Raw genomic sequence first — 16,791 nt, 5'->3', positions numbered from 1 at the left:
CAATTATCGACTCCCACTTTCTACATTGTAGAGCAATGCTTTTCTAAAAAAACTTGAGTGCCAATAAAACCTAGATATGTAGTATCTTACATATCCATAGATCTTTATCCTTTACGCACCACCTTGAAAGAAACAACCAAACTAAACAAACCAGTCAAACCTTAGACCAATATTTACAATGATATATTTCTTATCAACACGATGATTAAGTTGATTGTCTTCCTGTGGTAGAGTTTGCCTACAATAATTCCATTCCATTTTTTGTCGTCTTTGAATAACATCCTCGGCTCTCATCAGTCTTTCATGTCAAGTGTGGAAACATCCATCAACTCGATTAGAGAAATTACATCAAATGCACATCTAACTCCAAAATTAGGTTCAACAAGCCCATCAAAATTTTGAAAGGTATGCAATCATCATCGACAATTTGCTTCTTCTTTTAAGATCAGGGATTTAATTTGACGTTAATGAAAAGGCCATGTATTAACCTAATTTAATGATGTCACATTCTTTTAGGAATTACCACCCTCAAGACTTCTTCTTTTTTCCAAATAACCACCCTCAAGACTTAACCAAACAATTAATTGGTTCCTTTTAATATGTGTTGATGTACATCAAAAAAATACTAAAGAGAATGTCTTCCAATGCATGAATCATGCACAAAGATCCAAAGGGATTTAGATCCAAACAAGTCTCGAGATTCAAGGACCTTTTGGTGGATCTTAAAATGCGACCTTCCCATATATACTCTTTCATTCAATGGGACCATGACATAAGATATGGTAAGATATGACATCAAATTTGGCCAAGCATTACTAAAGCATTATGCTAAATGATCAGACTAGATATGAGAGGAAAGTAGGTCTATCACTAGATTTTGTTTCTTTCTACCATCTTGGTTATTCTTCTGGAGTAGCAAGAAACAACTAAGTGCATCACTACCCAAAACGCCAGTGAAGTACAAGCATCAAGGCAATAGCAAGGCTTACCATTACCTCTCTAAGATAGATTCGCTCATTGTTTAACATTCCCTCTCTAAAATAGGTCATCCCCATTGTTTAGAATTACCTTTCTAGAGAGGCCATCCATTGTTTTGAGAAGCCTACTTTGAAAAGTTGTGGCAAAGCATATGTTTTAGGATGAAGCAATGGTTGTATGATTTTCCAATAAAAGACAATGCATTATAACGTGCCTTGCCTTGAACGTGGTATGAGGAAAAGCGTGGAGACTTTATAGAGCAAAAAATCTCAATGCAAGTAATCCAATTTTGTGTAGTACAAATGAAACCAAGTATGTTCTATATTTTGGTATAGTACATTTTGCGATTTAGTTTGGGTTATGTTTTATAAAGTAAAATTGTATTTGTTGATACATTCATGTAATCCATGGTTAATCATACATAAAAAGGAGTGAACCAACCATTAAAGTCTTATGGTGCAAGAAATATATTTTTTTGGAAGAGGAAAACTCCCTTTTCCTTGTAGGCTCCACTTGAATTTTCTTGTTCAAACTAGAAACATGGATTTCTTTTAAATTCATAACTATCTCTCTAGACTTGCGGCAAACCTCTCTCGTTTGCTGTTTATTGAATTGATTTGTCTTCTTCCCTAATCAATTTGACGAAGAAACTCCACATGTCATACAAAAAAGAGAGTTGCATTATGATTCATGCATGTGAATTGCATAGACAAACATGGGATAAACTGTGGACCGACTCAAATAAAAAGACTCGTAAGGGGGATATCACTCCATAAAGATTAATGATCAACATCCTTTAAATATTGAGTTTATACAATAATAGTTAGTATATTAGTATGCATACAATATACTTACAATAAAACATATGTTTTTAGGACACACTAAAGCCACATTTTTGCCTATCTAAATCAAAGGACCGCCTTTCCTACCTTGTCATTTGCATTTCTTCTATGTGAATGACCAATACAAAATTGTGTAATGTTTCTATGGCTTACTAACCAACAATTTATGTCTTCTATAAAAAATCATCACAATAGCACTCTTGTTTAGTTGATATCATAATATTATGCAGTTTAAACATTGGATGCAAAGGATGTTCATGTAATGTGCTAGTCGAGACTCAATTTCAATTAAATGTGACTAAGAGTCAAATATAGATATTTATCATGTGCCATCATAATGCAACTTAAAGCATATGATTATTAAAGCTCTAAAGAGCATGATTGTGACAATGTTCTAGTTTACAATATGCATATTATTTGTTAATGGCCAGATGTGCATTATGGTGATACTTACTCAACACTAAAGAAATAGATAGACATATGGGAGGCAATGAACTATGGGCTACGACGACTACTTAATAAACTCTAGGGACTTTGATGGTATGGGCGTAAACGTGGTTGTGACTAAGCAAAAGCAATCATAAAGCAAGTTTGTGTGTTTGTGTATGTGTGAGGTGCCTCTAGGGTTGCCCAAAAGGCATTTCACATCAATGATAAAAACAAACGTAAAGTCAACCCTTTGAAGTTCACATTCTTTAGAGTCTTTATATAACTCACATTTTCCCTATATCCCCCAAAGCATTTTGTAGCCACTATCCTTTAGAGCACTAATCAAAGAATTTCTTTTGCAACTACCAACTAATCCTCATCCTCTAGAGCACTAATCGCATCGATACTTAACACTAATCTCTTCCGATTCGTTAGTCATCATGGCACGACCGCCTTTTTTGCATTATAATAATGTGCTCCAGTGTGCAACGATACTCATAACATTGGCATGTGCCACATCGGCATGGGCATCATTGATCTACGCCGCTCCGCTCCCGAAAGGTGTCAACCTCTCATTCACCAACTTTAGTAGCGTGTCTTCGTCACTCAATTGTAGCATCGATGGGCTCACGGCATCAGACACAGGAGTTAGCCCCAATGACATTTGCAAGGTCTTTATCACAGGAGAGTCGGTCATCTTCTCGGCCCCGGTTTACCCGACCTCGGCGAGGTATCAATACTTGAACAAGGTCCAGCTCTGGTCCTCCAAGATAAAGTCTCAGGCCGTCTCGTTCTCCACCTCATATGTCATCGAGTTCCTACGGAGCAGCGACCGGCGTGAGTCTGAGAACTTCTTCTCCTTTGGGGGTGGATGGGCATTCGCAATCACGCCCGACCAACGTGTGGGCGCCGCGGGACCCGAGAGCCTGGGGCTCTTCGAGATCGACCCGAAGACTGGGAACTCACTCCGGGGTAAGAAGAAGACCAAGACATTGGCGGTCGAGCTCGACATCTCACGCAATTCCGGAGATGTCACATTCCCCGACCCTGCCATCCCGCATGTAGGGCTTGACATTGATAGTGTCCAATCTGTGGTCACGAGCCCGATTGGGAGCTTCAAAACTCTAGTGGACCGTCCGATCGCCGTGTTCATAGACTATGACGCCCTAAAAGGCCGTCTCGAGGTGCGGGTGCAGAAGTTGAGTGGGAGTGACACTAGTCGGAGTGTCCCGGACAAGAAGAAGGCCAAGCTCTACCTCTCGTATGCCCCGCTCCGCTTGTCGGACCTAGTGGAGGAGTATTCGTATGTTGGGTTCTCGACCCGCGTGCCTGTCGAGGATAATGGTGACTACTACCTCACCTCATGGAAGTTCTCGAGCAAATGGGTGGCCATTTGACCATGCATAGTTTTCACTGCCACCAACAGCCGAGCTCAAATGGCTAGACCCAAACTTTTAATGTGCACTCCAAAAGTTTGAACATGAAAGGGGAAGCTTTTATTGTGTATGGTTGAATAAGGTTGTTGCTTCTTTCTACACATTGTTTTCAATCTGAACGTAATTTAAGGAACAACTGATTTGTCGTACTTGTACAAATATGAGATAATAAGGGTCACACTTTTAAGTACATATGTATATATATGTAGCTTCTTGATCCACATTGTTTTCAATCTGAACATTAAGGAATAAGTCATTTGTAATACTTCTACAAATATGAGATAATATGGGTCACATTCTAGTAACAATTTTAAGTACATATATAAATACATACATATATATATATTTATATGTGTGCGCTTGTGTGCGTCGATAGACAGGGCCTAAATTTGATGGGTTAGTATTAAAGTTTTTTGACAGGCATTTTTTAAAGATGTATGTCATATGACATAAGAGTGTAAAAACTAGAGTCTAGAGTCTAGACTCGTAGAATATTTAATAAAGGTTTTTCGGTAAATTAAATTTTAAGTTCCTTTTTTTCCAAAAATAAGTTTCAAACTTTCAACTAACATTCTTAGTAAAGAATAATGATTTAAGAATATGTAGCGTTATTACGTGATATTATTTTTATAGTGTTGTATAAAAACATATAATATATTAGTATATTTATATACACTTCATAGTACATACCTACATTTATATGTGGTATACCGTGTATATATATATATACAGTATATATGAGTCATGACATGGAAAATAGAATTTTTGCATGTCATTTCACAGATATAAAATTTAGGGACCTTTCACATGAAAATAGAAATTTAAACTTTATATGTCACTTGACGGACATTTTCATTGGGTGTATGTTTTTTACAGGCATGACACCTGTCAAATTTTTGCCCTGCTCGATAGATAGATAGATAAACATTATATTTGCAATACATGTCTTATTATTAAATTACATTCACCGCATTCATTGTCTATGCAACTAATGCAATATCAAATTTGTTTGATAAGTAATCCATATATATATATATATATATATATATTGTCACAAAGAGTTTCTTTTCTTGAGTCAACACTTTGATTGGCATGATTAGTGTCATAAGAAATCATGAAGAGTTTCTCTAATGGAAACAATATCAAATGCAACATAAAGCTTTTATAACAAACACAATATCATTCCGATTGTTTGTTTCATACTAGAGCCCACCAATGCAATGTTGTAGTTCAGAAGTTCGAGATTATTTATGACATAGCCTCGTGAGAAATCTAAGTTTTGGGAACGTTAAAAGTTTGCCAATCAATCTATGGAATCAAATAACATGTTGTATAAAGTTGCAATGCTTTCACATTGGGCTTTGGAGAAGTTAGTCACTAACATCATCTTATTAAAAATTTCATTCATCTCCAATTGACTACATTTGTGGAGTACTTAATGACGATGTCAAAATCACAGATCAATACACACACACAGTTCTACAAGCTTGCTTGCAAGAAAGGAAGCGCAGAGTGGTTTCATATAACTATGGATGGCATTTCAAGTAGTTTGATATATGTACACATACACTCGCACAAATTTATAGATGTTTTGTTAAAAGACGGGAGCAAAGTGTTCTTGCTATACGAAAGAGCATATATGAGCGTGTTATAACAAAAAGGAAAAAGGAAAGTGTACACATTGCACCACGATTTTCGAACACTTAATTAGGATACCTAACCCCCCCCCCCCCCCCCCCCCTTTACACAACACACATGCTCTACAAAGAGAGGGGTATTTGGGTGTAATTTGTGAAAGCCTAACGATGCACACAAAGTGTGAGGCCCATTGATAAAAAGCTTACGATTGAATGTGAATGCGCCCGCGAGGATTCTGGACATTCACTAGAATGCCTGGCCCTATATGGAAGGGCATCCAAGTAAATTCATAGAAACCCATGGCTCAAGTCACTCCATCCTTGCCTATAAGTTGCTTATGATTGAATGTGAATGCGCCCGCGAGGATTCGGGACATTTCACTAGAATGCCTGGCCCTACATGGAAGGGCATCCTAGTAAATTCATAGAAACCCATGGCTCAAGTCACTCCATCCTTGCCTATATGTTTGCATTGTGTAGAGTCTGGACAAATGAGGCAGGATGGCATCAAAATCTGCTCAGAGATCCACCATTGGTATGTTGACAGGTTAGTACATCTCTCTCTCTCTCTCTCTCTCTCTCTCTCTTCTTCTTCCCTTTCGTTGCTGTGATGCAAAGGAAGAGAAAGCACAAGCATCCTCCATGGCTTCTCGAAAAGCCCAATGGAAAAGCTATGGCCATCTCAACATATCACAACAGAGGGCAGCTCCAGAAGAATGGAAATGGAATGAATGGGAAAGGACATCGAAAAGATGATGAGCAAAAGGAAGAGGCTTCTTTTGTACAGCTATTAAAGGAGTGTGGTAAGCTTAAGGATGCATGTGGAGCCATAAGTTTACATGGTGATATATTGAGGAAAGGATTGATTGAGAAAAGCCCATACATAGCAAGCACATTAATAAGCACGTATTGCAAATGTGGTATGCTTGAGAAAGCTCAGAAGCTTCTAGAAGACCTTCCGACACGAGATGTGGTCACTTGGTCCTCATTGATCTCCGGATATGCCCAACAAGGAAAAGGTCTTAAATCTCTTCATTGTTTTACTCTAATGCAAAAAGAGGGTTTTGTCCCCAATGAGGTCACTTTTGCATGTGTATTGAAAGCTTGTGGAATCGTGAGAGATATAGGAAAAGGTCAAGAAATCCATGATGAGATTATAGCTAGAGGTTTGCTTGAGAAACATGTTGTCCTCGGGAATGCTTTGATCAATATGTATGCTAAATGTAGTGCTCTGGACAAAGCTCAGCAAGTTCTCAACGACCTTAGCATTCGGAATGTGGTCTCTTGGAATTCTCTCATTGCCGGATATGTCCAACATGAACAAGGTCATGAAGCACTTACCTCTTTGGTTCATATGCAAAGGGAAGGCCTCTCTCCAGATGAGGTCACATTTACTTGCATCTTGAAGGCATGTGGGGGCATTGGATCTATTGATAAAGGCAAGCAAATTCATTATGAGATTATGAGTAGAGGTTTGCTTCAGAATAATATTATGCTTGGAAATGCTTTGGTGGATATGTATGCAAAATGTGGTGTGCTTGATAAAGCAAAAAAGGTCCTCGAAGGCCTTCCTGTAAAGAATGTAGTCTCTTGGAATGCATTAATTGCAGGGTATATTCAACATAAGCAAGGTCAGGAAGCACTGGATTGTTTTGTGCAGATGCAAAAGGTCGGCCTTGCTCCAAATGAAATTACATTTTCTTGTATCCTAAAGGCATGTGGAAACATTGGAGCAATCGATAAGGGCAAACAAATTCATGATGAGATTGTCTCTAGGGGCTTGGGAGAGAAGAATATTGTGCTTATCACTGCATTGGTGGATATGTATGCCAAATGTGGTGTACTTTCAAAAGCGCAAGAATTACTCGAAGAGCTTCCAGTTCGTGACATTATTTCTTGGTCAGCATTGATTGCAGGGTATGCCCAAGAGGATCAAAGTGATGAGGCATTGAATTGTTATGAACAGATGCAAAGGGAGGGCCTCCTTCCAAATGAGATCACCTTCACTTGCATTTTGAAAGCATGTGGGAGTATAGGAGCTCTCGACAAAGGCAAACAAATTCACAACGAGATTATAGTTCGACATTTGCTAGAAAACAATATCGTTCTTAGTTCAGCTTTGGTGGACATGTATGCAAGATGTGGTGTTCTAAACAAGGCACGTGAAGTGCTTGAGGATCTTCCTATTCGAGATACAGTCTCTTGGAATGTACTCATTTCAGGTTATGCCCAAGAAGGTTACTGTGATGAAGCATTGAATTCTTTTCAACACATGGTATACGAGGGTCTCTGTCCAAATGAGATTACCTTCACAGGGGTACTCAATGCTTGTAGTCATTCAGGGAAAACCGACGAGGCTCAAGCATTTTATGACAGTATGATTACGAAATATGGAATTATTCCAAATTTGGAGCATGATACATGCATGGTAGTTACTTTAGGATGTGCAGGACTTCTAGAAAAGGCAGTATCAGTGATCAAGACATTGCCGTCTTCAGATGATCCTTCAGTTTGGCTTACACTACTGGGTGCTTGTAGAAAATGGGGAAATGTAGAGCTTGGAAGATTAATATTTGATCGCACAATGCAATTGGACGTCAACCTTGCAGCAGCATACATTCTTATGGCTAACATTTATACAGCCGCTGGCCTGAAAGAGGAAGGCAGAAAGATCGAAGCAATGAGTGTGAAGAATAGTGTGGCTTCGAAGGCATCCGGAACGAGTGTTTGGGTTGATACAAATGGAAACATTCATTCGTTTTCTATCACCAACACAAAGCATCCTCAAATGAATCATATTTATCAATTGTTAAAAGATATTTCCCTTAAACTGCAACAAAATATTTTGGATGATGACACAAAGATGAATGTGCTGCATTTTCATAGTGAAAACTTGGCCATTGCCTGTGCTCTTATCAATACATATCAAGGGGAAACTATACATATTGTTTCTAACATTTGTATCTGTAGTGAATGCCATTTTTTTGTATCATTTATTTCAAGAATAGAAAAGCGGAAGATTATCGTCAGAGATTTGCATCACACTCACATTTTTGAAGATGGGAGATGTGCCTGTGGGGTTAGTGCATCTCAAAATTTTAATGAGATGTATTTCATTATGTAAACTATTTGAAATATTGGACTTGTGAAGTGAAATATTTCTTAAGGTGATTGCAAAGTGAAATGTTTACTCCAAATTTTCACACCCTACAGATACATATATGGCTTAACATTTTTAAATTAACCCTGCACTGCCATTGAAAAATTAAATCTCTCATGATTAAAAGAATGAACATCCTAGTTTATGATTATGTAATTATAGTACATAAATGCAAGTATCAGTTGAACAATATTACTACATTTATGCTTGTTTTGGTATATAGCAATCTTCAGAGTAATTAAAGGGAGGATCAATACATAAAGGCTAGGATAATCTTTGCTTGTGTTTTGCAACTTGAAGTAAAGGAAAACTTTAAAAGGCTGGAAATTACATCAAGCAATTTATGAATATAAATGAGAAAACAATGCTTTTGAAATTGGATGGTTGGTCACGAAGTTAATGTTTCCCACTAGAGAAGGGAGAAAGTTACTGTTTGAAACCGAGGGTTGGAAACAACTTATAAAAATGACATAATGGTGTCACGATCTCTCTATTATATAGAGGTCAGAGATGCCAAATCGAGTTGATTCTGCTGTGTACCTGAGATAATGAGCCAGTTAGCAACACTGAGATTGCAAGCAGTGAGGTTTTTATAATGAGGATGATACTGCTAGGAGAAAGCAACTGTGGAAAGACTATCATATTAGGGATAAATGAAGCCATATCATGACAAATAGGAAGATTATGGAAAACGCTATGAAGATCTTACACAGTCATGGTGTCAAGTTTCTGTATTTCAGTAATCAAATCTCACAGAATGACCCAAATAGGAATTATTATGATCCATGACCATAGAGCCCTCAGGCCTCTAGTAAGCTGTCAATTTGATGTTACCCTCTCAACTTTACTCTTGGATACTGTATAACGAGTCAACACAAATTAAATACATTATTGTTTGCAAAAGGTATTATGCAAAAAATGGTTGTCATTAGATGTATATATTCAGATCATAGTTCCTAATATTCGCGTACGTCCAATTTACTGGACGTACGCGAACGTTTGCAAACGTACGCGTATGATACGCGATATTCGTTTGGCTTTTCTTTTTTTTTTTGACTTTTTTTTTGGTTTTTTTAATTTTTGATATTCATAATATTTTGTGAATAGAAGTGACATCTGACACACATACACACTCTCTCTCTCACACACACGAGAACTGACAGATTTTCTCTCTCTACAAAATCTAGATATCTAATATACATATTACATACTCCCTCACACAGACAAAACCCATAGCTCCTCTCTCTCTCTCTCTCTCTCTAGAGTCTAGATATACACTCAATCACTGTCTCCTCACACATGCAAAACAGGGCTTCTCTCTCTAGACCACACACGCTCTCTCTCTCTCTCCCCCTCACACACACACACTATGTACACCATATACACCATATGTATATATAATATATCTATGTACCGCGTATGGATTTCAATCATACTTGGAGCCTTTTCACGTATGAGTATGATACGAATATTGGCGTTTGAGTATGACACGAATGGGACGTATGGCTAGAACTATGATTCAGATGAGTTTCTATATGCATGATATATCATATTTCATAGGCTCATACTTCTGCATGTGAAAATAGATTTATTGCCACATCTTTCAATAAAACATCCATGTTTTTCATGAAATTACATGCATCTTATTGATCTCGAGCCTCGTTAGCTTATTCTCAAAGAACAAACAATCATATTCTTCGTGTGAAATCAGATTTGTATGCTGGATGTAGCAATCTGTCATCAGCCTAAGTTCGTGGAAAACCAAAAGCTCTTTGCAAAGGCTGCAATTGAAGAATCATCAGCTTATTCTTTTTTATTGGTTCTCAAAAATGACAACTCACAACAAAAGTTTTCTTGAATCCTTTATTACTCCAGCTAGAACATCCAAAAACCGCCCTACAGCAGAAAATATAATGTTTACACATAATTTATCATGCATTATCCAGAATGAAGTAGCAACAAGTATAAAAATTTAGAGCTCAAGGTAAATTGTGGTATTAAACCTCCAATCTCATCACCCACGACACGGTGATCTGCTGATAAAGTTAGTGTCACCTTTGTCACTGCACATGGTTTTCCTTGACCTGGATCTGGTTGTGCGAATAGAAGATTGTGATAAGATCAAACTTGATCAAAATACATTAAGCACAAAATATAGAACAACAAAACACAATAAACACCATATATATAAAACAAAAAAATGCAAGAAGTCCTGGTAGCTTAAAGGGCAATGGTAAATGGCAGAATACATACCCTTCAGATCATCCTCCCATACAACAGAAGGTTGGCCCCTACCTACTGCCAGGATACATGCCTGTTCACAGGGGAGAAAACGGCATTCTACTTGAAGTGATTATTATATAATGTTTGGTTCTTTTTTATCTGTAACAAAATTACCTGGGGTGGATTTATGATGGCACAGAAGTGGTCTACTGTATACATGCCTAGATTTGAAATGCTGCAAATCAACATATACACATGTCACAATACCAAAATAATGTTCTTATCTAAATCTAACACTGCAGTCTGCAATATAAAAGCGCCCAAATATCTATATACCATTTTCTACGTGATCTACCTACCTGAAGGAGCCACCTTGAAACTCATGTGGTTGAAGTTTCCCTTCTCTAGCTTTCCCTGCTAAAACTTTTATCTGTAGAAAAATCAAGAAAATATCTTACCTATCACGATCTTTCAGATGCACGAGAACTAATATTCTATTGCACATCAATCCACAAATATATGTTCTTGCAAGGATAAAAAGAGATTTTTGAGGATCAAATTTTCATAAGAATACAAACAATCTAATGTAATTGACTGAGCATTATATAATAGTTTATTATAAATTGAATATTAAGTAGCCAAAATTAATTCAAAGCATAAACTAACACAAAATTCAAATATTAGATCAGATTCATAATTTAAAGGCATAAGAAACCTCTGAAGAAATTTCTTGGAGTGATTTTTTATCTGCATCGCGCAAAATTGGAGTTATTAGTCCCTGTATAACCAGTACAAGCTTATTCAATAATGGAGCTATTACATGGTTAATCCAAAGTAAATTTGCACAAATATCACCTTTTCAGTTGCAACTGCGATTGATATATCAATAGATGTTCCTGGAACAATATTGCCTGCCTTCTCATCCCAATGAGCTGTGATTCATGAGCAAGAAATACAAAAATGAAGATGTAAAAATTCATGGAACACTAAAGCCCTCCTATGTAGCATTACCAAAGTATACCATTGGCTTCTGGGACTATCTTCAGTGCCGAAGCCACAGCCTTTATAATAATGTCATTTACAGAGACATGTATCGCATATTTCTCTGAAACAGAAAACTGGATGTTACAAAATCTGACAGTAAAATCCTATCCAAGGCATGCATGATTGACATCTTAATCAGAAGCAGTGTTCTTCTTTAAGGGACACAGGATTGGCCCTACGGGCACAAACTTTTAACTAGACCATTCCACAGTATTCCTATATAAACAAAGAACAGAGCTGCATATTTAAGAAGCCATACCTTTCAACTCCTTCCGAAGAGCCAAGGTTGCATCCAATAATGTGTCTTTTGCATATCCATAAAAAAATGTATATGGTTAGGAATTGAGATACAACTTCAAAGCAGCAACTTCATTAAAGTAAAAGTGGCTTGAAGAAAACACCACTAACCAATTGACAAATAGAGATGAGGGATCCCATTCTTTGATTCCAACAATCTTTTTGCAATGATCTGCCGGAAGTTAAAACGCAGTCCATATTAGTATCCACAATGCCCCTCTACCTCATCTGACTTTTATCACACAAAAGAAGAAAATGGAAATCAAAGAAGCTGAACAAGAAATAATCCTTCAATGACTTACTGTAATTTATCATATACATCACCATTGCTCTGAAAGGTATTAGGGTTCAATTGAATAGAGACATGCTAAAGCCTTTTCACTTATATCATCAAACATACAATTGAAATGACTACTTCCTTGAGAGAATTTCAGTAATTTCCTTGTCATTATCATTTAGACCTTGGACCGTTAAATAAAGAACTAAAATATTTTCATGCATTAAATCTTGTACTTGGATCTTTATATTGACCTTGATCTTGACTCATGACTTGGTCTTGGTTTCAATCAGATTCTTCTTCTTGGATTACAGTGAATATATCAAGTGTATAAGATGGTTTTTTTCATTTTGAGCATGATGTTTGCCCTCTTTGTGTAGAAAATTAATCTTCATCCTTATCTTGGTTTGTTTTTTGGAGCGATTTCCATCCTTCAAGACTCTGATCTGAACCTAAACCTTGGTTTTTTGTTCATGTATACATTTAGATTATTCATGCATATTGCTGTTCGGCTTTGTTGAGAGATGTTTTATGGGTAAAAAAAATTCTTAATCACCAGAGAGATGATGAGAGTAATAACACATGTATGCTGCTTGACTATAGCTAGTCAAAGTTAGAAAGTGCGCTTCTAAATTTGCATACCTTCCGAATCTGAGTTGTAGGAATATCCTCATACGAAATGGTGGATGAGAGTGGTGCTGCTCCAGCAAGATGCTTAGGTGCAGCTGCTGCAGCTTGGTTCACTTCCTCTCTTTCCTTTGTAGTGGTAAGTTTTGCTGATGTTTGCCCTGTTTTCATTGCAGCAAGTACATCTCCTTTGACAACAGCACCACCAGGCCCTGTTCCTCTCAATGTTGCCACATCTATTCCAGATTCAATCAACAGCTTCCTTACAGATGGTCCCAACCTTTGCCTCACTACAATGGATGGATTAGATGCCTCTGACCTTTCTGCAACATTTTTGTCATTCTTTTGTGAGCTTTTTTTCTCATCGACCAAAGAAGAAGCTGAAGCTGATGGTACAATATCATTGACTTTACTTATATCTTCTTCATTTTCAACCTGTTCATCGGCATGCCACGTGGGAAATGAGTATGATTTCATGTGTTGCCTCAAAAACCATGTTTCAATTCAATGATTCCAAACTCTGAATCTACTTTAAGATGGCAGCTTACGATTATTGCAATTGGTTGTCCAACTGCAACATCTGTAGAGCCTGCTGGTAAAAGTATTTTTGCTAGATAGCTGCAATACAATCTCTTAATGTTAGCAGCAAACTTGACATCTGTTATAAACTTTCAAGCATTAAATTTGCCATATACATAAGTCTTCCTATAATTAGACTCAAGACAAGGAAAGACTTGCACATGTCGGTAGCTACAGAACTACCTGCATATAGCAATCGGTATCCAAACCACGAAGCCATGGCTTAACGGCTTAACAGTTTAAACAGTTCAGTTTGGTTTGGTTCAGTTCAAGTTCAAGTTTCTTTTCGCGGTTTGGTTTGGCAGGTGAACGGTTGATTTTTTGTAACGGTTCCGTTTAAATGGTTTTGTGGTTCGATTTAAGTTTCAAAAATTTTTAACGGTTTGAATTTGACACTCTCAAACCAAACCAAACCATTGCCGATTGCTACCTACATACTCATATATACATATCAATTTAGATAGAACCATGACCTACAAACCATCCATTTTCCACATGATGGAGTCAGAAATATAGAATTAAATGTCCCTACGGAGATGGAAATAAAAATGCTTCACTTATTATGTTAAAACAAAAAAACAGCAAATAAGATTGAAATAAAATGCTTTTGGAAAGAGATTATCTCACCCCTCCTCCATAGCCTCCATCTCCATGGTGGATTTGTCTGTTTCTATTTCGCAGAGCACTTCACCCACATTCACCTGGAGTGTTGAATGATATTATAAATAAGCCTTTCAGAATATGATTTCATCCAGTCTAAAGATATCTTCATTACCTTATCACCCTCCTTTTTTCTCCATGATGGTATATTTCCCTTTGCCTATCATGTACGTTTTGTGATTTTCAATAAAAGTCATAAAAATATAAATCAGCAAGCATATTATGAAACAGTAAGAACAGGATAATATTTGAGAAATTGTTGGAAGTATAATGAAATCATAATTCTCAAAGTAAAATAAGAGTCTTAGTACTGACCATGGTTGGTGATAACGCTGGTAAAGAAATAACTTGGTGCGGAGGAGATTCTGCAAAGAGGCTGAAGTTTAAATGTAGAATAAGTTTGAAAATTTTAAATATGGCCATTCTATTAAAACATTTCATACACTAAATATTTTAGCTCATATATCTTCAGATAAGAGTAGCCCTACATTACCCCTTTCCAGGTTCCAAGGAGGAACCCACTTGTGATGAAGCTCCACCATTCACAAATGTATTAATAAAAGTGTTCTATATTCTCAATATATAATATGACCTATGAATTACCACTCCTAGCGATAAGATGAAAGTTTTTGGTTAACTGATGAGATTCCATAAACTTGCAGCAATAAAACTTCAACTACAACACCATCACAAACAATGATGATAACAACTATAGGTAGTAAACAATTTATGACTTAAATATATGGTCATCTCATAATTATATGCATCCACATATACTACTACAATAATCTGTTCCCCTTCATGTTGGGGATAAGTCTTCACATCTAAGTGATTCTTGTTTAAAGCATGGTCCATAAGCAAGAAGACATGCACAAATCGAGAAATGGTTCAGATTCTGTTGTTCTTGTGGACATTAATACACCATTATTATATAGTCTCTTGTCCTTGTTATACCCTCTTGATGAAACATTCATCATTGTATATCATTCTGATGTATAAGATCTTGACAATGTTGATTGTTTAATAATGTACATATATCTTGTATATGTATGTGGAGATCTTATATTTCTGACAAAAACATTCCAAAGATGAGGTTCCTTGCATCCCATTTTCCTTAAATTTGCAAACACATCATGCAGTTCTTACAAGTTGAAAAAAATGTTTTCTTAAATTGTTGTGAAATAGGGTGATTTGGATTGAAAGTTAGACACGGTGAAAGAAAAAGCGAGTAACACACAGACAGCAGGCCATAAAATAGTGGCTCTCATACTATGTATGCCATCACAATTATTCACTACATAGCCATTTGTTCGTCCATCTTGGACCATTCCAATTGGTTTCAAAGTGCTACACTCTGTTTGAGGACTAAATTAAACCCCCATGATCAAACAGGCCATAATAATCCCTCCTCCCGGATAAATTGCAATCCTTTGATCGAACATGTCCTTGATAATGAAACCAAGAATGGCTCTTTCCTGAGAACTCTTCAGTTTCCAAAGTAGAAACAGGCAATGGTTTGGCCTCTAAAAGAAATGGGGGTACAAAGTAGCAAGTACAGTTTTTGGAAGACTACGAATTCACGTTTCTGAGTATTTTCTGAGGACATATTTGTTCTGAATTGGAGGCATAACTCTTTATTGTCTCCTCCTCAAAAGAAGTTTATATTCTGAATCAAGGCCTCTTTTTTTTGTCTGCTTACACGGAAACAAAGAATGTATCTGACATGAAACACACGTAATTCAATATAAATGCCAACATTTCCAACTTTCTTTATCATGGTTCGAGGATCCACAGAACGTAGCACCAATAGTCTTTAGAGAGGACACGACCTATGTTTGAATAACAAAACCTCATCGAATAATATTACAGGCCATCAAACCCCAATTAGTTGTCAAGAGCATAAATACATACCTTCTACACTCTTGGTGGAGAAAGATCGGCATCGCCATTGGGTTTCTTGATACCGGAGGATCTTTTCAGACGAAAGATGGTCCAAACGCGGGAATGAAGAGGATGGGGGAGGAAGAGGAAGAGGAAGAGGAGGGGGAAGGGGGGTATAGTGAGCTTCTTCTCTACATCGAAACATCTGCGAAGGAATACAAGAAGCTGCGCGAGAAGAGGAGGAAGAAGAAGAAGAAGAAGAAGAGACATGGCGACGCAGAAGGTATAATGAAGAAGACTTCATGGGGAGTAGAGGCAGTTGAGCAGAGGACGGCGATGGCAGATCGAGGTCACTCTGTTCTCTTCTTTCTGCTTTCTGCTTTCTGCTTTTTGCTCTGTTCTTCTTCTTCTTCTTCTTGGTTACTTATTTGAAAGGAAGGAAAGGATTTGCAGTTAAATTTGTTCTCTTAATCATCGTATGAACCATACGTGCACTCGCATTCGCGAATGTTTTCAATCACTCGAGAATGATAAACACCCTCGAAGTATGGTAAATACCACACTTTTGTATTCATTATATATATTATAAGGTAAAAACAAATTTAAGATGAGAAAGTTATGGTAAAAAGTGTTAAAAAAAAAACATTAAGAATGTTTTGATAACATACTCATTTGGTTTCATTCGTATGAACTACGAATGTTTTCCAATGCATTCGAGTAT

The 16,791-nt window shown here is 37.0% G+C and overlaps 2 protein-coding genes and 1 long non-coding RNA gene across 4 annotated transcripts; 2 read left to right on the top strand and 1 right to left on the bottom strand.

Moving 5' to 3' along the window:
• Positions 1 to 5,822: 5,822 nt before the first annotated feature.
• Positions 5,823 to 8,461, top strand: LOC147852199 (putative pentatricopeptide repeat-containing protein At3g15130). The gene has a single exon (XM_087333848.1). It carries the CDS (start codon positions 5,933 to 5,935, stop codon positions 8,444 to 8,446), a length of 2,514 nt encoding a protein of 837 aa, XP_087189974.1. The 5' UTR covers positions 5,823 to 5,932; the 3' UTR covers positions 8,447 to 8,461.
• An 866-nt stretch (positions 8,462 to 9,327) lies between these two features.
• LOC147852198 (uncharacterized) lies at positions 9,328 to 10,296 on the top strand. Its single transcript, XR_015531428.1, has 2 exons — positions 9,328 to 9,403; positions 10,006 to 10,296. It is a non-coding gene; the product is annotated as an uncharacterized LOC147852198 (long non-coding RNA).
• On the bottom strand, positions 10,058 to 16,389 carry LTA3 (Dihydrolipoamide acetyltransferase, long form protein). 2 transcript variants are annotated; one of them, XM_087333849.1, is made up of 16 exons: positions 16,101 to 16,389; positions 14,505 to 14,554; positions 14,305 to 14,349; positions 14,157 to 14,230; positions 13,499 to 13,568; positions 12,966 to 13,385; positions 12,158 to 12,218; positions 12,009 to 12,053; positions 11,727 to 11,810; positions 11,561 to 11,637; positions 11,421 to 11,483; positions 11,065 to 11,135; positions 10,880 to 10,940; positions 10,736 to 10,796; positions 10,486 to 10,572; positions 10,058 to 10,378 (listed from the first exon to the last, which is right to left on the bottom strand). In XM_087333849.1, exons 1-16 carry the CDS (start codon positions 16,372 to 16,374, stop codon positions 10,320 to 10,322), a joined length of 1,602 nt encoding a protein of 533 aa, XP_087189975.1. In that variant the 5' UTR covers positions 16,375 to 16,389; the 3' UTR covers positions 10,058 to 10,319. The 2 variants fall into 2 exon arrangements, with proteins under 2 accessions (XP_087189975.1, XP_087189976.1); XM_087333850.1 differs by having other exon boundaries at positions 14,505 to 14,565; positions 16,101 to 16,245.
• Between the last annotated feature and the right edge of the window lie 402 nt (positions 16,390 to 16,791).

Source organism: Azolla caroliniana, unplaced genomic scaffold (assembly GCF_043228905.1).
Source record: "Azolla caroliniana isolate FFs.n. ecotype wild unplaced genomic scaffold, voAzoCaro1.0.p SCAF_18, whole genome shotgun sequence".
NCBI lineage: Eukaryota > Viridiplantae > Streptophyta > Polypodiopsida > Salviniales > Salviniaceae > Azolla > Azolla caroliniana.
The sequence above is the reverse complement of the archived record's forward strand: the minus strand, read 5'-3'. Positions and strand labels throughout refer to the sequence as shown.

What these genes read in the sequence shown, in the direction of transcription:
- LTA3 (XM_087333849.1), bottom strand. Translation starts at nt 16,374, where the DNA reads ATGAAGTCTTCTTCATTATACCTTCTGCGTCGCCATGTCTCTTCTTCT. An exon ending in TCTTCGGAAGGAGTTGAAAG is followed by an intron (nt 11,811 to 12,008) that starts GTATGGCTTCTT and finishes TTTCTGTTTCAG; the next exon opens with AGAAATATGCGATACATGTC. An exon ending in TTTCAAGGTGGCTCCTTCAG is followed by an intron (nt 10,941 to 11,064) that starts GTAGGTAGATCA and finishes GTTGATTTGCAG; the next exon opens with CATTTCAAATCTAGGCATGT.
- LOC147852199 (XM_087333848.1), top strand. Translation starts at nt 5,933, where the DNA reads ATGCAAAGGAAGAGAAAGCACAAGCATCCTCCATGGCTTCTCGAAAAG.